This window comes from Manacus candei, unplaced genomic scaffold (genome assembly GCF_025592945.1).
Source record: "Manacus candei isolate 608988 ecotype Guabito, Panama unplaced genomic scaffold, ASM2559294v1 h1tg000018l, whole genome shotgun sequence".
In the NCBI taxonomy this organism is placed as follows: domain Eukaryota; kingdom Metazoa; phylum Chordata; class Aves; order Passeriformes; family Pipridae; genus Manacus; species Manacus candei.
This window is the reverse complement of record NW_026138066.1, coordinates 14,024,072-14,044,249: the sequence shown is the minus strand read 5'-3', so window position 1 is coordinate 14,044,249 and position 20,178 is coordinate 14,024,072. Positions and strand designations below refer to the sequence as shown.

General features: G+C 39.2%; 1 protein-coding gene across 6 annotated transcripts in view; it reads right to left on the bottom strand.

Annotated features, from left to right (window-relative positions):
• DGKI (diacylglycerol kinase iota) overlaps positions 1-20,178 on the bottom strand; it is a 216,614-nt gene that overhangs the window by 87,287 nt on the left and 109,149 nt on the right. For all 6 annotated transcript variants that reach the window (XM_051784753.1, XM_051784752.1, XM_051784747.1 and 3 more), the window contains 10 exons: positions 20,027-20,109; positions 18,498-18,558; positions 15,099-15,212; positions 14,403-14,540; positions 13,162-13,240; positions 9,088-9,143; positions 8,215-8,277; positions 7,909-7,982; positions 6,385-6,496; positions 3,699-3,898 (listed from right to left, as the gene is read on the bottom strand). In XM_051784753.1, coding sequence (XP_051640713.1) covers positions 3,699-3,898; positions 6,385-6,496; positions 7,909-7,982; positions 8,215-8,277; positions 9,088-9,143; positions 13,162-13,240; positions 14,403-14,540; positions 15,099-15,212; positions 18,498-18,558; positions 20,027-20,109 — 980 coding nt within the window. The remainder of the gene's footprint in view (positions 1-3,698; positions 3,899-6,384; positions 6,497-7,908; positions 7,983-8,214; positions 8,278-9,087; positions 9,144-13,161; positions 13,241-14,402; positions 14,541-15,098; positions 15,213-18,497; positions 18,559-20,026; positions 20,110-20,178) is intronic.

Sequence of the window (20,178 nt, the reverse complement as noted above, 5' to 3'; positions counted from 1 at the left end):
GTCACCATCACCAGACACGTCCTGCTCACCTTACTTGGGTACTGTGGAACTGTGCCCTTGCTGGCAAGATCCTGTGCCTGTCGTCCTGTCACCTGAGCTCCCTCTTCCCATTTGTCACTGGATTTTAGTGCCCCATCTCCTGGCTGAATGACACAGGGTAACAACAAAAAACTATGGAACTTTAAAATAGAAAAAAGCCAGATACTCACACAGTGAAGGAATCAGGGGGAGCCGAGACTCTCCTCAGGTCAGCAGACTGCACTTTATGGATACTATAAGGCAGCAGGAAATGAGTGGCCAGGAGAAAAACAGCACACAGTGTGGACAGACAAGAAAAAAGACAGGGAAGAGACAGAGAGAGAGAAAGAGGAGTCGAACAGAAGAAAGAAAGAAAGAGAAAGACATACAACATTTAAACAGAAACAAAAGGAATGTGTCACATAAAAGTTGAATGAAGAGACATGCAGAGCTCTGAGTTCACACTAGAAAGCCGAGAGCAACAGAAGACATGCAAATGGAGAAAATCACTGCTACGTGGCACACAGGAGCCTTCCAAAGACACGAGTGAGGAGGACCAACGACAAGCTAGGCACATGACTATACAAGAAAGATGAAGGGCCCCAGAATTTCTTCCACAGGCACTGAAAAATTTCAAGGCAACAGCCTTTGGAAGCAGGTCCAAAAATGCAAACAAACATCAAAGCCAAGATCTGAATGGATGGAATTGCCTCCAAAAGTTGACCATCTTCAGTTACTGTTTAAGATAAAGAAATAACCTTACTGAAGATTTTCTATCCACAAGGATAAATTGTTTTTTCCATTCTTCTTTCATGTACCTTAGGGAAACACACATTTTACATATAGTGACTCTCAATATTAACTCTCCTTTAGTGTTTACACTCAAATGGTCCCTTTCTTTCTCTCAAATGTATGGAATATGTTTTATCTATAAGCTCTTCCCTCTCCTTTCTCTTCCATTAGGCAGGATATTCTTCCTCAACCTAAACTAAAAGTCAGTGAAAACAAAATACCATGCTTTGAGATTCAGAAAGTATTCATTCAGAAAATTATTTCTAGAAAAATTGAACCACAGTTTCTCTTCCTATTCCCTACAATTTTTGGTATAGCTCACAAGTACCAATCACAGCCTTGGCTTGATCACAGAAAACCAAGCTACATCTTGTCTCTTTCCCATGCTACCATGATTAACAGTGGAGACCAGGAACGAGAACTTAGCTAGCAAGATTTTTAGGGAAACTCTTTTAAGTTTTTAAGAAAAAATCCCAAACCTCCAGAACAAAAGAGAATAGGATAAAAAAAAGTGTAAGACTTCTTCAAATTAAGTCTTTCTCTACTTATGACACTAGTCTAACTAAACTCCAAAGAGCATTCCCACTGCTTTTCTTAACTATCAATAATATCAAAGTTGGCAATAATAGTAACTCCGCATTACTGCGACCCAAGATAATTTTCTAATTGCTTTCCTGTCAAGGAGCTCAAGAACAGCTGTCTAATAATTAGGGATAGCTCTAGACCCACTTACTTATCTCACACATCTAACATTCAAATGATAGTCATAAAAGAACAGTCTATCATGTTCAATCAAATATAAGTCTTTCTGGGAGATTTCAACGGAACAAGGAGAAGTATCCCAGATATCAAGTTAAGAAACATATTTAATTGAAAATTTTCTCTCTTGAGCAATACTGCAAATCAGCATCATTTTGTATGAACTTCTTACAACACCGATACGTTTCCTAGACTTTAACCTTTAGCATTCTATTTACTTTTTATCATGCCAGGAGATTCAATTCCTCTCTCCTTCCCCTTCAGCACTTGAGAGCAAAATACATACACAAACATATACAGATATAGATGTAAATATATATACACACATCATTTCTGATATGTGAATCTGAGACTAGAGTTCCTGACAAACCATGTGTATTTTCCCAAGACACAGGCCTGCAGAAAAATACCTCAGCCAAATCAAAGGACTCTGACAGCCATTTAGTGTACAGTAGTACATTTAAATCAAGCTAAACCACAAAGAATATCCCTTTGACAACTAGCATATACCACAAATCTGTATTTCCTTACCATAGCTGAAATTCAGGTCTCAAAATCCAAACCTAACTGTGCTAATTAGCAGATCAAAACACCAAGAATTTTCTTTTGATATTTGCATTAGTCTCCCTCAGTGCAGAAAAAGATGCCCCGGGACTGCCCTCTGCTCGATTCTACCTTTCACAAGTGATCAAAGAGGGGTAGTTGGGTGAAATCGGGCACTGCTGCCCACAGGCAAGATTCTGCTGTTCTTCACTGCTTAAGAAAGATGAGTATACCTCACGTATTTTGCAGGCAAACAGAAGTTGCACCTTAGAGAGATGGGCTTCTACTGAAACTTAAAGTATTAGTCTCAGTAAGGGAGCAGAGTGCTAAATTGAATAGGAGCATGTTGAAGGTAACCAGGGAGCCTTTGATTACTTGAACAGATTGACAACCAGGGGATGACAAACAACTCTACAGGACAGGAGTCAAAGTTTGAAGTAAAGCAGTATCTTCCACTAGATACACAACTGAAAGAGAGAGGCTACTTTTAAGATACCTGAAGAGAAAAGGTGTGCCTCAGACCTTGCCTTTTTTTTCAAGTTATATGAGTTAGTCTAGTGAAAAGTATTACACCTCTCCATAAAACTTGCCTCACCACTACAACTGTAACAGCAAAATTCCACACCCACCTCCTCAGAAAAATTAAGGTCTCACTGCATAGCTGTCCAAATTAAATGTGGATCCTTGATAACTTTAGGCCTCTAGCTCAGTGTCTTTGTATACAGGTCAGACTGCTTTGCTTCACCTTTTGTATAATTGATGAAAAACAGCAAAGGCACTTACAATGTCACTCATTATAGCAGCAGTAAAGACCTACACAAGAAGTACAATAATAACCTCTACAAAATATCTAAATTATTTTACTGGATGGCCATTTTCACAGGTCAAAATTTGAATATTTGGGTTTCTTTTATTAAAGATTTGTCTGCAGTGCTTATGAATAACTTTTAACCACTAAAAGAATGTTAATTCTGTGCTTTCCTCTTCACATATCCCTCATTTCCAGTTTTCTTAGCCTTTCTCTATTTATCTTTACAATGCTCATTTCTCATTTGGGTTTCTGTAGTGAAGAAGGGTTCCTACAAAGTACAAACAGTCCTTCTTGGACCTTCAGGTCTTTCTCCATAAACAGTGCCAGGCAGCATGGTCCCACAACAGAGACTGCAAAATATCCTGAGTAATTCTTGATTCTGGTAATTTCTTATAGGGTCTACAATGAAGCTTAAAAAGCAGATCAATAAAGTTGAGAAAATAAATCAAAATAACTTCAAGAGCAATGGCATACATATGCAGAACTGTCAAAAGCCAGGAGGCACAACGCTGAGCCTGCACAAACCTCTCTAAATAAATAACAGAAAGGCACAGCACCAGTCTAAAAGCAAGAGAGAGGGTAACCCAGAAGATAAAGAGTAAAAGAAAGTCAGGTAAGTATTTACAATACAGCGAAAAGGAAGTTCAGAAGATGTGATTTTTTTTTTTAATTTATTTTTCAAATGCTCTGCAAGTCCAGTACATGCAAAATCCATCACCAAATATGCTGCCCCAAACGGGCTCCTGCCATTAGGACATGCATGTATCCAACTCACTCATTCAGCAAAGGCATAGATGTCCTCCTCTTGCTCTTCTGCACCATGTTGGCTTGGTTCCTTAAGGAAATCCGAATGAGTGAGGGGGCCAATCGACACGGTTCTCCATCCACTTGCATGGGGATAGACTTGTACGTTAAAAGTGTCACCTCACGGCACTGGTGCAACCTCTCTCCATGACCACCCACCTGGAGAGCAGCCTGGAAGAAAATAAACAAACAAACAAAAACCAAATAAAAACCAAGAAGGAAAGAGAGAGAAAAGACACCTCATAACAGATAGTTCAGGCAGCTAACAAATCCAAAAAGCAGCTTTGATGGTAGCATCCATTACACAGCGCTCCATGCCTAAGATATGCTAAAAGAGCACAATGATTCACCCAAAAATTGCAAAGCAGAAATTGAAATTTCATAAAGAAAAACGGTGGGCAACAAGCAGATATCTAAACACATGCACTGCCTGTCTCATCACCTATATGTGCACACACACCTATATGTGCACACACGTGCATGCACAAATGAATAATTGGGTTCGTTCTTTCATTCTTAAAGGTTTCAATTTGTTTTGGTTGGTTTGTTTTTACACTAACAGTAATGCTAATAATTATTTGCTTTTTAAAACAACAACCCTAATTAGAGACATTTGCGATGCAGAAAAATTATTTTCCCTTCCTGAACAGAATAGTCCTTAATATGAATTAGATCAATTTAAAATCCTTATTATGAAAGCTTACACAGCAAGTCAACCTCAACATTAGACAGGTTGAAAAGAGCAAGTAGAAGGACCTTTTTAAAAATAATTAAATACCATGTTTAAGAATTGATTTCAAAGAAATTAGGCAAGGAAGACAATGAGCAGATTCTTCAAGTTCTGGGAAGATATATTTGGGCAGAAATGTATTTTTTAATGGTATGACTACTATGAGACTATTAATTCTCATCTATCAGATGCAGAAAAAAAATCTTATATTAATGCAGCACTAACAGAGAACAGCCTAAACACAAGTCAAGACCCTAACCCTGCTCTGTGCACTTAATATTATGGATCAACTGAAATTATGATCAATAATATAATAATAGTTCTTATAAAGCAATTCTCTCCCTTGTTTTCACAGACCTTCTTAGGTATGAGCAAGCACATCTGAGAGATATACAGAGCAAGCCAGGATTATATCAATACAGTCTAGGATTACAGAGATTCCTCAGCATCACAACCAAAGTAAAACTGTAGATCCTAGGCTTCCTTTAAAGAGAAACACCAGCTCAAAGAGCCCCACTTCTCAAATTAAGCCCCAGCTGAAATTGTTGGTAGCTTCTGAGATCACTCTAGCCACTTTGACTGGCTAGAGTCACATTAATGGCAAACCCAAAAACTCTTCCAGCTGAAAACTGCCAGTTGCTATATGCTAAATAGAATTTGACAGCATTTTCAAAAACATGCCCTAAATTCTTCAGGTTTACTCCACAAGATCTATTAGGTTAACAAACAAAATTTTTCTTATTTGTAGGTTATTTCCCTAATCCACTTGACCCATCAAAAAAAAACGAAGGCCAAAAAAGAATCCTTAACCCAGACAGACTTTTAGAGAAATGATTGTTGATCAAGACTGCCTTTTACTTTTGCTTACTTTGAATATTAGATTTGCCAGGATTTCTCTCTGAGGAAGCAAACACCATTGTCGTGGGTATTCACTGAAAGTGATATGCACTGGGGGCAGATCACACAAAAAGTGTGTGAGTTTAGTGAAAACCTAGTTTTAACCTCATTCACACAAGACATAGCAGCAACAAAGGCCTAAAGTTATGGACTTAAGTGTGATTTATAAAAGCCTGCCAAGAAGCCCAGATATGGGCCTTCTTCTGGTCACACCAAGTTCAAGCTGCAGTGCCCTAGGTAGACTAGTGCTAGCACAGGGTTAACTACCAACTCTCTGACTGCATTTAATCAGCTTCTGATGAGATTATGTCACTGTATCACTGTTTTTGACCACTGTGATAAGCAGGACATCAGGGTATTGGACTGAGATTGCTTTTGTGGTAACTGTTTTGGTTCACTTTAAAGACAGTATTGACAGAAAGTGTATTGATAAATTTAAATTGTTGGCTGAATTTCCTTTCCCTAGCAAATAAAAAGGAGAGATAATATTCATGCCAGAAATCTTAATAAGTTTTCCACAGCTATTAGTGAAGTTTCACAGGACTTTTAGTGGGCATTTGGAAACTGTATGGGCATATAATTTTATATAATAGTTCATATTTATTTACAACAGCCAGTTATTTTTAAAAAAAGGATTTTTATGCTGTAGATTGAAATATACAAAAGTTAAAAGGAAAAAGCAGTATTTATTTCATCACAGAACATTCCCACAGTAAAATCATGTCTGCATGCTGCTCTTATTGTAGTGTTGTTACTGTAATAATCTTGCCATTTAGGTTGGTAGCATTGCACATGCAAATTAGTCCTATTTTGCAAAGAATACACTTTTATTATTAAATAACACCTCTTTTATGAGAAAACTATAGCTTGACTCTGTCGTTTAACTGCAGCACAGGTTTTGGCCTTGGCTGACTACATGGAAACACACTTGTCTTCGGTAACAAGAACAGCTTTGTGCTCTGTCGTGCTGCCCAGAGTCCACCGAGTCTGGCAGCTCCTGCAGGCAGGGAAGCACCTGCAATGCACTCACCAGAGAGGCCATGGTGAACCCAATGACCTCAATGTAGCCATCGTCGTGGCGCTGGGGCTCAAAGTCTCTGTGATCTCCAGGGTTTCCCCAGGGCATTGTGCCAGCACAGTACCTACAGAAAGAAGTTTGGAAAGCAAGTTTGAGAAAGCAGTTGGCCCTGGGGGTCCTGACTAGCAGCCTATTAGCCTGTTCTGTTTCTTTCCAAGCTTATACAACACCCACAGATATATCCACCATAATCTTTATCAGGTTCCTCTGTGAGAGGAAAAGGGGGAAACACCAGGAAATACGTAACAGAGCAGCAGCATTTTGTTCTCCCTATTTGCTTTGATTCCTGCAGGTGACCTGTTGAGACATAAAGCTGTTTTGCCCCTATGCTAGGCAGGCATGGGGTTGCAGCAGCAACTCCAGCCTTGGAGCTCCATTTCCTCTCTCCCTGCTAGCTCAGCAGTTCTAACAGCACAAGGAATGCCAAACATTGCATAGTTAGAGGTAGCAGGGAGAATAAGAAGCAGGACAGATACAGCTGTAATATCTGCCTTTTCTACCATTAAAGAATGGATGTAGAAGTGATCTGAGAGTGATAGAAGGGGAAACTTTGGAGAGGTGACACCAAGTAGAAGCTTGCAATGAAGGCAGCGTGGGACTCAAAAGATCGAGTGCTTGGGACTGCACGTGGAGCAAAGTGGTAGTTTGTCTAAAGCAGTTGTCTCCAAAGTGGGGTGCACACACCACAGGGTGTATGCAAGAAAAATCCACAGCTGACAAGACAATTAGTGTGTGTGAAGAAAAGAATTGCTTTTACTTTTAATAAATAAGAAAACAAATATTAAAGTAAGTTTGTTTCATTTTTATGATATCTTTTCTTAATTTATTATTTATGTTTGCTTAATATTGTGTGTAATATTAGTATAGTGGTACATGTATATAATTTAAAAATAAATATACATACTTAAATATTGGGGTGGTTATCAAAAGATTTTTACTGATAGGGTTGCACAGTCAAAATAAGTTTAGAGACTACTGTTCTAGAAAGCAGGAGATTGACAACTTTTAAGAATACAGTTGTATTTTTATTAGTTGACACCTTGTAACATGCTAAAACCCAGCACTTCTTTCAACAGTTTGGTGTTCTTCTACTGGAAAAATATTGATCCTTCCCTCCACTTCTGCCCTCTCCTCCCTCCTTCCTTTCACACTTTGATTCTAATTAAGCAAAAGACTAGACATTCGTGTCTTTCCTTACTATTTTGTTTGCAGGTTAGGTGCACAACTTTTGAAAGTGAGTCTGTTAAGCATTTCTACCGCATCAGGATATTCAACTTTTTGAAGGATGGTTTCGCTGCACTCTGATGCCATTCTGTATTGCTAATTAACAGTATTATAAGCACCTAACTCTCAACAAGGTAGCCCAGTGGCAATATGCTTCCAGCACATTCACCCAGTCTAGGATAACTGGCAGATCTCTTTTAAAAATTATTATTATTTTTGTTTTATAACTTCAAGTATTTGTCTTGAGCTTACCTGGGTATGTTTAAAAACACTATACACTGGAACTTCAGCTCCTGGATCTTTGGAGTCAGGTCTGTACCATCACACTACAAAGCCAAAGTGACAGAGCACAGAGAAATTGCTGAATGGAGCCACAGACAAGAGAAGTGTTGCTGCTTTGTAACAACTTTCCCAAGACTTTCCTTGGAATGTGTTGCAAATGTCATGCTCAAAACTGAAAAGTAACAGAGCCATTAAACTCTCACCTCACGCTCTCTCCAACCTCCCACACCCACCCCCTTGCCACAATACTATGACACTATGATTTCCTATACTTACCACAACTTTAACATGCTTGGATAAATCCCTTGAGCTTCTTTGCAGAAAGTCTGTAAAAGCTGCCTGCAACAGAAAAAGGTGCAGGAATTGTCAGCAGCAACTCCTCTCTTTTCTTATCCCAGCACATTACCAAAATGCCATTCTTTCATCAAATTTATTCTCATAGAAGATGTGATTATTTTCTTTTTTTAATTATGGTACTTCTCCCTTTCAGAGGTTAACTGAAAAAAGTCCTTGGGCATCCAAGGATTTAAGTGCAAATTCTTGCTTGTTTCCATGTTTAAGGTACATGGGTACAGTGGGAGTCATCATCCAGAAATACATTATATGTCATATATTATCAAACTAGTGTTTCTCTCTTAATTACTTTAGAATAAAGTGTTGTCCATGTACCTCCTGAATGCAGAATCGGTTAATTCTATTTGCATATTCACACATGAAAATTAATCACTCCAGATACCTGATCTGTGCTCTCTACTCCCCATGACCCTACATCCAAGACTGTTCCTCAAAGCTACAAAGATACAGGCCAAAACTTTGGGAATTCCTCTAGGAAAATCACTATCCATGTGCTTCCCAAACCCTAAAAGAGGAGAAGCAATTTCTTGAGAAGCTTATGAGCCAGAAGCAGGGGGACCAAGATATGACCAGTACTGTGTCCAAAGGAGTGGCATTTCTCTCACCTGCTCAGCTCTGTATAACACCTGTACTTAAGGCACTTTCCAACAGACACCTGTGTGTGTGCACTTGAAATTGCAATGGGCAAAATGAACTGGTCTGAGCTCCTGACGTGAGAAAGCGGGGAGGAAAATACTTAAACAAACATTCAAGGAACTAAGTTAGCACCGTTCTGTAAGACAAAGCATAACTCACCCCTGCATAAAACATTTTATTTCTAAACCGGCTGTTGAATTTCTCTGGATTTGCTTCTGTGAAAGGATAAAAAAGAAAAATATGAACACCCTAATAAAACAAACAGACTTCATTACACCTTCACATTCCCTGCCAGTACTATAGTGCTTTTAGCACATATCACTCAGTGAAAATATTAACATAAATACATTTTTCCTGCGTGACTGTCCCCCATCTGTTCCTTTATCTGCTATCAGATTTCAAACACTGATATTGAATTCATTCCCTTTCCTGCAGAGAGTGAAAACAGAAGGAAACAAAAGCAAAGAGGTAACAAGAATTCAGTTAATTTAACACCTCTCAGACTACTCATCTTATGATCCCTCAGTACGATTTGAGACTTCTGTTTTCACCAATGCACAAAAAATTTCCAAGAATTATTAGAAATTTATGAAACACTAAGCCATGTTTTTAAGCAGGAGTAAAGCATTAGTTAATTACAAGATGAAACAAACACTTAAATTCTGATGTGTTAAAGAGCTACCGAGGAACAGATATTTCTACCCAAATATTCCTGCAGCAAGTTAAAAAAAATAGTGGTTACTCTAAAACCTATTCAGAAAACCATTTCATTTTTATTAGATTCCACGTGATGGAGAATTTTAAGTCTAGTAGTAATGCACATCTAATGGTTAATTACTCTCACTGTTAAAGTAAATGTGGGGGATTCCTCTCTTGAAATTTTTCAGTCTTCAACTGCCAACTGCTAAATCTTATTATACTTCTCTGTCAGATTAAAGAGCCTTCAACTATCAGATATCTTCTCCTTGAGTAAATACTTACAGGCAGTGATTAAATTGCCTCTTAACCTTCTTTTGAATAAGCTAAATGGAGTTCCTTTAATCTCCCATTATAAGGCACATTTCCCAGAATACAGGTCATTCTCCTTGGGAACTGCTTTCCTAGTCTGTGGCATCAAGAGATTTCAGAAGTAGACCTTCTGGCACTGTATTCAAAGTTAGTACCAACTGTCCACCCTTGGTCAGTGATTCTCTAGTGAAAACATCCAACTACCAAGACTGTCCTTCTGGCTAAAGCATCACACTGGTGCGAACACATTCAAATTACTTCTCAAATGACCACTTAAAACAATACTTCTAGTTCTCTTTGAAGTCACTACATGTCACAATATAAGGCTCCATTTTGTAAGAATGAGCTGCTTGAAGTTTCTGATTTGACTGCTTGTTCAGTTACTGTATCATCCTTCTTTTGTGTCAGGTGAGTCAAACTCACTCAGGGGCCCTTCTACTTCAAACAATTAATTTAACTGCATAAATAAATCTTATCCCACTTATTGAGCTCACAGTTCTTTGCAGAAGGTCTCAACACCCTGTACCAAGCAGCAGAAGGTTTCTAAAGGTTTAGTGCCTGTTCTGCACGTTCTTTGATGTGACTATCCCTGATGGCTCCAGACAGCAGCCACCAGAGCACTGGATCTTACAAGGATCTTACGACAAATGCTCACCATAACCAAAGTCCTAGTTTAGAATGGAAAAGGAGCTTTTTCTGAGGACAGGGACTCAGCAGGTCCTCAACGTACTGCTCCTATTTCTGACATCACAGATGAGCATGGGTAGGGAGGAAGGACTCTTTCTGTGATATAGAATAGAGCCTAAAGTTGATTAGAGTGCAACTTTGATTGTAGAAGTAAATAACGGACTGCAGATCCAAGGCTCACTACATCCTCACCATTCTCAAACTATCAAGGGAGCAGAGAATGGAATGTGTTAGACTCTGTGTGTGTGTAGTGTGGGGGGGGCTTCCTGCAAATGAACAGTCCTTCAGAGCCAAGGGATCAAACAGCATGTCAGTAGGGATAAAGTAAATTGCATCTTCCGTGCTCTAGCAAAGCATAAGGATGGCAATGGAATAGCTAACCAGAACACTTCCTGAAGATGCAGAGCTAAGTACATGAGGTTTGGATCCAACCCTCAAGTCTCAATCTGATTAGTCACAAGAAAAGTATAGAGGTTGCCATGGAAAAGGCCACATTCATGTACAAGTTCCTCTGAGACACTGCAATCAGTACTTATGCTAAATATAACAGCTGACCAACCTCTGTTGCATAAAGTGCCCTGCTAGGTTGAGAGTTCGTATCAATTTATCTTATTTTGGTTTGCAGGCATGGTATTCGTTTGTTTTAATAGTATATGTGATTACAACAGCTCCACATAAGCAACTACACACAGCCACTTAATAGCCCAAGTGCTACAGCTGTGAAAGTGCTTTACACTTTGCTACTGTTGCTAAGAATTTCTCTGGGCTGTCACCATTTGTAAAAGAGACTGGAATTTGCTTTGCGCTGCTTATTTCACAGAAACATAGAATACTTCGGGTTGGAAGTGAACTCTGAAGGACATCTAGTCCAACTACCCTGCAATGAACAGAGACATCTTCAACTGGATCAAGTTGCTTGGAGCCTTTTCAATCCAACCTGACGTTGAGTGTTTCCAGGAATGGGGCATTCATCACCTCTCTGGGCAACCTGTGCCAGTGTTTTATCACCATCATTGTTAAAAACTTCTTCCTTATATCTAGTCTAAATTTACTCTCTTTTTTGTTTAAAACCATTACCCCTTGTCCTATTGCAACAGGTCCTGGTAAAAATCTGGCTCCATCTTTCTTATAAGCTCCCTTCAGGTATTGAAAGGCTGCAATAAAGTTTCCAGGGAACCTTCTCTCCTCCAGGCAGAGCCAGCCCAACTCCTTAGAAAAACAATACAACCCACACACCAGCAACATCTCCAAGGCTATAAGCTTCCCCCTCCTAAAAATACATAGTATTCACTTTGTATATTTTAGCATTTGAGAAGATAAGGTAGCCACCAACAGTAAAGACTTGTGCTACAAAAAGCTCTCCTGGCCACACATACACGCAGCTTGCTCTGCCAAGTATTTTTTCACTCATGTAAATTTTTAGAACACTGGCATGTCTGGAATAACATTCATTCTTTATAGGGTTCCATAACTTCATTATTAAATAATGCCTCCATTAAATGAGAAAGTAGACATGCACTTAATCTATACTGTATATTCACAGTCACATTAGCAATGCATAGTGATATGCACTCATAAAAAAAATGCATACAGCTGTCATCATTTCATTCCTGTGCCCTTTTGTGGCCCCTCATTATTATTCCTAAAGCTTGAAGCAGTCTTAAACATTATAAAATATGCATTAGCTCATTCCATCATCTATCCTGCTCTTTATTTAGCCTGGCATTAGAGTGCTGTCTTTTCATCTTGAAATGACACACTGATAGTATGACAGTGAAGATAAGGGAGGTTGTTTCAGAAAAAAATACCTGCATATGAAGCTGGAATGACCAAAAGCTGAACATAGAGAATTGAACCAGATTTGTTTCTACAAGCACTCCTGCCTAAACCATATAAATACAGCAGTTCACATCAGTCCAGAACCCAGCCAATTAAGCCACATTTCAACCTGTATGGGGTGGTAAAACTGCCACTGGCACAGGGACAGACAAGATGCTACAACTGCTCAATTCCTGACAGTTCTATGGACATTAAAACCCTTTAACTTGCATAGAGACACTCTGGGTCTGTACCAAGTCCAGTGTCAATGTGCTGTACTCATCCATAGAAAACAGCCCTCTAGCTTGAGAACACGATTATCCTCCTGCTACTTGCAGTCTTGCCACTCCTCCCTCCACCTCCACACTTGCAACTAACTTATTTTTCTTTCTCTTATTCTGACATTTCTGCATCATCATTAACTTCCTTTATGTCTGTACTTATCTCCTTTACAAGATCTAAAACCTCAAAAATCTTCCCTTTTAGTCCTTTTCCTCCAGTAAATGACAGTCTTCCTTGTACTTTTTTCTGTTTTTTAATTATAAAGTCCCTTGGAAACTCATGATACATACAAGAAGAAAGAAAGTGATTGTATCTTGTGTTTTTATATTCCAGTTTTCCTTCTGAATTGTAAGAACAGGATGTCAATTCCAACTCCATTTCTAATTCATGAATTAACTGCCCATCCACAAAGCTAAGGAAATAAAATGTCCCTATTACCTCTAGATTCATGGAACTCCAGCGTAACATGTGCATCAAATCCAAGGCTGAAGTAATTATTGAAGACATTGAGGGGAAGCTGTAATTAGATAATAAAAATAGAGATGTAAAAATAACATGAATTAAACATTTCTCAACACACCAGGGATTAACTACTTTAAAGCTGGCATGTCAGAAAAACCTCAGAAGAAAGTAGGACGTATCAGGAAAATGTAAGCAGAAGGTTGCTCTGAAGGTTAGTAATGGCTTGTGGAAGAGGATCAGATACAAGAACCCAAAGAACACAAACACATCTACAGCACTTTATAACCATATATGTATCCTTGTAAACACATCAAAGGGTTCTTTATGTTGTCATTGAGATTTCCCATAAGGTTGCACTACTTAATATGTCACCAATATAAAGATTTTCATAATTGCTGGCTCCTCAAGCTCAGCATGGCAAATGAAATGCAACCTGTGTTCTTCTCACTTCACATATAACCAGGACCAATGCAAGTCCCAGAGAAGAAGCCCTGATTCTACTGAGGGTGCCTGAGGCAGGGAAGCTCACGTCTGGCCTCTTCATTGTTACACAGGCCCAGCAGGGCTGTACAAAGGCAACAGTACCATCCAACAGATAAGCTGGAAATTATAACTGAGAAGAGGAAAATGGTTCACAGAATCAGGGGTTTTTTTATACTTGTAGCACTTTCAACATCTCCAGTCCAAATGGCATATTACTATATGATTCCCTCACAAAAGATTTTCCCACTCTTCAATTATCAAGATACACTAATGGAGATTATATGGAGACCCACACACAAAGAAGTTAAATACAAAAATACACTACACCTTGCTGTAAAGTAGCAAACAGCTGGTATCCATTAGCAAATTCCTAAGGAAGAAAATTTTACATCCTGTTTTTAGTTTTGTCTAATTTGGAAATGGATGGTAGTCACAGGGTTGCTTCTCCTGCAACTAGAGAAAAACAACAATGACCTTTCTGATAAAATGCTAGGGATTTTTTTTCCAGGATTTAGTCCTTGACATAAATGTTCAATGCCTGGGAGTTACAAACAACAAATAAACGCATTACATTTCACACAACTCTGGAATCACTGACACATGAAAAGAACAAAAGGAGAGATGCAAATAGAAAATTAAAAATGTTTATGACTCCCCACCCATGCAGCTTATGGTGAAACCCAAAGGCATTCATAAGCATCCTATAGTTTCTGTGGGAAAAAGTAGGCTCTAACCTTACGTGCCCCATCCTCCAGCTCATCCTGGGGCAAATCAGGGTTGCGCTCAACCTGCAGATTCCAGCGGTCCAGTTGGACAATGGTCCCATCTTCTACATGGCAGAGGATCTTGGACACTGGTTCATCTGTGTAACCCTGACAGCAGAATGGGACCAGAGTATCAGCCACGGATGGTGAAAACAAATCAAGTCACTCACCAATCACCTGACAGATCTCCCTCCTTTCATACAGGCCTAAAACACCAGATCAAAGGTTCCTAAGACACTTGATAAATTTTGATGCATCAATAACAAGCTATTACTGAGGTGCACAAATGTAGGGCAGGCAAAATAAAGCCATAAGGAGAGGCACTCAAAGTGTATTTGTGTTGCCTGGAATAACTCCAGTGCTGTAGTCAAGGATAAACAAAGAGAAATAAAGTTTAAACAATACTTAAATTAGAAGCCTGCATATCATCCTCATTACTCAGCCTGAAATACCAGATATATGTAAATACACTTTTATTACAACTACATCAATAGTAATTCAACATCCCAGACTGGAAATTGAATCAAACCATTATGCCTAAAGTGAAGCAGACCCTGGACACAGCCCTGCCTGCTATTTTAGCCCAAAGGAAGGTCCACCACACATGACTAAATCCAAGCAGCAAGTTGAGAACCCCCACACAAGGGTGCCCCAGTCAGTCCTTACCCCACCCCAGTTGAGGGTGCGGGCAAGGTCATTCCCAGTGCCAAGCGGAAGGACAGCCACTGGAGGCGGGGGGCTGAGTTGCAGCTCATCAAGGATGGAGAGGATCCAGCCCACCTATAAAAAGGGAAATGCAGAGAATTGGTAGTCAGAAAGATTGAAAGGAAAAAGGTATATTTTGATCATATCATATTCCTATTCACAGCAAAGACCATGTAAAAGAAATGCAAAAGTGAACGAAGAAGAATAATTGACAATTCAAGATAATGTCTTTAAAACTACCACTATGCCAAAAGAAACTAAATCTTTGACAACAGCTATGAAAGAAAATGCGAGAGACGCATTAAAACTGCATGGTGTCTGAGAACTTGTCATGTCAAGCATTAACTTGCCCCCAAGTCTCCCATTTCCCAGACAAGAGGCCTTAGTGCTGAATTATTTTACTCAGTACAAAATATCTATATCTATATAATATACAGATATATACACATATATATCAAATAAAAGACTAAAAGACTGGAATAAAAGACAGAGTTTAATGCTCAGGGTTAAAGGCCTTGGATTTGGAACAGTGAATCAGTCTCCTTTGTATTCTAAGCTATTTTACACAGCTATTTCTCTCTCCGGTCATTATTCTGGACTACATAAAACTTTCAACTAGAAATCTATCCGAAGGAACAAATTACTGTAAACTATTCTGTTTTCATTAAATGGTAATTTCCAAGGGGGAGAAAGAATTGTTACTAAAAAAGTTACTAAAGATGTTACCAAACATTTTATGACTGATATTCTTGACACAAAACCAAAGAACTCTTTATTAAACTACTTCTCACTTTAAACTACTTCCATTTAAAAAAAAAAATAAAATAATAATTTGTGAAGAACCTGGGTTGCATTTTTAAATAAAGCATTAGTGAAAAATAAACAGAAGATTTTTTTTCCCTCTCACAGTTTCCAAAAATGCCGTTTTTACTGGAAATGTGAGCTTTTAAATAAAACAGAAAACAGAAATCCTGACTGCAGCTGGACAAAATTTTTCTTCCCCCAACTAATATTATTGTGGTTTGAAATAGATTCTTAACCCAAACTGGGATTACACTGGAGCTTCACAAAAGGCACTCAGCATAACTCTGAAGATCAGCAGAGAGGGTGGCCTGGTAAACATAGCAACCACCATGCTATTCAGTATTCCAGGGTATTTCTTTCTCCAGGTCTCTTAACAGATAAATTTATTTTTGCACAAATGGCATTTATCAGACAGCTATTTATCGTAACCAACTGTCCAATTATTAAAGCATTCATCTGGGATGTGATCCCATATTCAAATTCATTGTCTGACAACAGTTAGGCATTTACAGCTCTCATGACTTTGGATGTCACCAAAAGTATGTAGGTCTTTTAGAGGGATTTTCAGAGGTAAATAATCCCCTACTTTTAGAGGGATTTTCAGAGGTAAATAATCCCCTACTTTTAGAGGGATTTTCAGAGGTAAATAATCCCCTATCTTTGAAAATATCTATCCTTCAACATTGTTAACAGGAGACAGAAAAAACAGTCCAAATAACTTCAGTGGGGCCAGGAAATCTTAAAGGGTCTTTTGCCATTACCACTGACTTAATCCACACACCTGCACTTCAGCCTCTCACTGCTACAGATAACATTACAATACCTAGCACTTCTGTGAATGATTTTAAGTGATAAACAGAAACTTCAAATTACTAATTTATAAGTACAACATTGCTATTAAACTTGAGGTCACTTCTAAACCTTGTACATTAGCTGCACAATCAAGGATGGCACAGACTATCGTTTCCCTGTAAACAGAAACCTCCTGACTGCTTTGAAAGGGAAGCTTTCAACCTCTGCCCTGGAAAGTAACAGCAAGCAGTTATGATGGAAAAGTTACAATAAGTTCTGATTCAGCTCAATAATGCAAGGTAACATCTGGTCTCATTGCATATTCATTAAGTCCATTTGAGCCAGATTTCTCATTTCTAAATGTAATGGCTTTGGGAATAACTAGATATTAATTTGCTTCAAACTGAGCGGCAGCAAAAGTAATAGTGGAGTGCTGTTCATACTAATGAGAAGATGCTGCCACCTCTCGCTTGCACTGTTCAGCAAAGGGAAAACAAAGGATGGTCCGACTCAGTGTAGTTGCATTCTTTTCTATTTTAATACCTTCATGACAAATAGTTTTTTCCCCTGTGAAAATACTGGTTTCCTCAGATGGAAAAGAGAAAGAATTCCAGCAACTGACTGACTAACTTTTTTGCAGTTTATGTCTCCTGCTAAAGCAATGCCTTGCACATTTCTTAAGAAAAGTTCATAATTCAGTAATGTCTTAATTCCCCATGAACCAGCAAGACAGCAATCTTATCACTGATTTTTTTTTTTCTTCACACTTTCAGGGGAAGCATTGGTATTAGTAACCCTACTGATGGGGTTTTAAAGGAACCCACAGAAGCTGAACAAAAAATTCCCCAAGAAATTCAAGCAGAGATGAGCTAATAGTGGGGTTACAGCTCACTACAAAATAAACCAACCACCTCTCCAAGTCCTAAACATCTACATATATCTATTCTGTCCAATCATTGCATCTTGCAAGGGGTAATGCATTTTCCTTACCATACTTACTGTTAAAATTACTATCAAATGCATTTTGGGGAACTGAGCCTACTAGAGATTAAAGGGCAGTTTTTCAACTGTATTTAAGCACTCAGTGGCACACACTGGGATTTATAACATTCCTAATTACTGGAGAGAGAATGCAGTTGTAATAACTCCATTACCACTCACGGCCTCCGGGCCCTTAACTGCAGAGTCTGTCTCCAACCGAAGGTGCCCAAATCCTTTAAAGATTTGAACCTATTCACTTATCCAAGAACACAGAAATTCTGTTGCAAAGAAAAATACTGAGCATGGATCTGCCGGATGCTGAGCTAATTGTACGACCAATGCAACATCCTTCCTCACAGAAGCTTCATAAAGAAAATGGGGAAACTAACTTTCTTTAGGCACAGAGAAGACACTACTTTACTGTACTCAGACATCATGGAGACAACAGCAGGAAGGAGCAGAGTGGCTCCCAGTCACTGATTTAACCTGCTAGACCCTCAGATCTATGTAAATAGCGAGAGGAGACCAGCAAAATTAGTCTTTATCTTTTTGAAGCTGTACCAAACCTTTATGCATAAAGGAAAAAGGACTTCGGACATTAGGATCTGGCCGCATATCTACACAGGCCAGGCCACACATAAAATTGAAAAACCAATATTAGATTTCACAAGCATTAGGTATCTTATCTGGCTCTGCAGGTGTTGCGAGGTGGGGAACCCATCACTGCAAGGAATTTAATCACTTGGTCGAAGACCACAGGGCTGCCAGGCACTGGCCACCTACCGTCCCATCCCCGCCACAGGCCAGGATCCTCAGATTTGGCACTTTTCTGTACAGCTCCAGCCTGGCCAGGGAGGGAAAGGGAAAAAAAAGGAAAAAAACATCAGAACAATAATGCAGACACTTTTTATGCGTTTTGCTGAGTGACAGTGTAACCATCGCTTCCTGCAGTTTCAAATATTCATTACTAAGAAGAATGTAAGTGGAGGTGGGGAAAAAAAAATCTGTTGCCAAAAGCCTCAGCAGTGATAAGGCTTCGGCCCTGGCAGTCACAGGCAACATCGGCCCCAACTTAACCTGAGCCCTGTGGCTCACTTCATGTCTTCACACAAACACATGCAAAACCCACTAGGATGTGAAATGGGACCTTCCTTCCTCGTTAGGCAGCACCTCCTGACAAGTGTTTGATCAGTTTAGCATGCTGCCATGCTAAATCTGGAAGGCCATATTCTCACATTCCCTCTAGAGAGGTCAATCTTTCATTTTTCTCTTACCCTAAAGTAAATGAATTTAAACACTGAGGTTCTTAAACAAAATTTACTATCCCTCATCATGATTTGACAAGTTACTGTTTCTCAAGCTTGTAGAATATGACAGCTTCTTCAACTGGTAACTACATTTTAACACCACAGAAGGCAAGAACATCTAATAGAGGCCTTTTCTGGGATATCTGATCTAAGATACCAACAGGAGAGACAAAAAAAGCACCCACTGAAGTCTTGCTTCTTCAGGTGCATCAAAGAATGGTAGAACGAAATATCTTGTAATGGAGTTGGTACGTTGTGTGTAGAGAGCTGAGTGACCAGAGGGCCTAATCCTCCTTTAGCCCCATTATACAGCTCTGATAAATGTATGTCTACCTTAAAGCCTCTCAACATCTGAGAGAACAGCAGTGGAGATGTTTCTGCAGGAGTAACAAAAAGCTTGGGTGTCTTGAATAGGAAATATTTGGACTATTCTTACCTGTTCTAATACAGGTAAATATTTTATTTTACATTATTACTAGCTTTTTGTGCTGCCTAAATTGCCAAAGTAGGGCTGAACAGACTGTTAAGTACAGTAAGTATCCCCATTTCAGTTACCATAGAAGTGTGGTTTCTTAACCCTTGGCAGCAAGAATCATCCCTTTAAAGACAGGTCCTCTCTCCCATGGAAGAGGATCACAGTTCAACTGTCCAGATAAAGTGAGGCAGTTACTCAGCAAGCAGAGACACTTGCATAGTGCTGTCACGTATGGCAATCTGGAGGCAGCCTCTCCCCACTGTAATTCGCATCCATTAGGGAATGGTCAGGCATTGGGATCAGCAGTGAGTCAGTTTTGGAGCCATCTGGACCTGGCTCTGTCTGACACAGGGGTAGCTCCTGATCTCCTCTCACAAAAGCCACCACTGCAGTCCTCCCTTTTGCTACCAAAACTTGGATACATACACCTCATATACAGTCCAGTAATCTAGCCAAGCTAGACCTTTTTCTGCTTTTCATCAGAAAAGAAAAGAAATAGGTTGTGCAGAGATGAAGGCTTAAAAACTTACGCATCTCTTGGCCCTTCCTGAGAGAGATCAAAGACCTGGCGTGGATTCAAATACCACATAAACATTTGGAGAACCTTGGTACCCTGAAAGAGAGAGAAAAAAAATCGAAGGAAGGGAAATTAGAAGTAGTTTAATGATTATTAGAAATAATA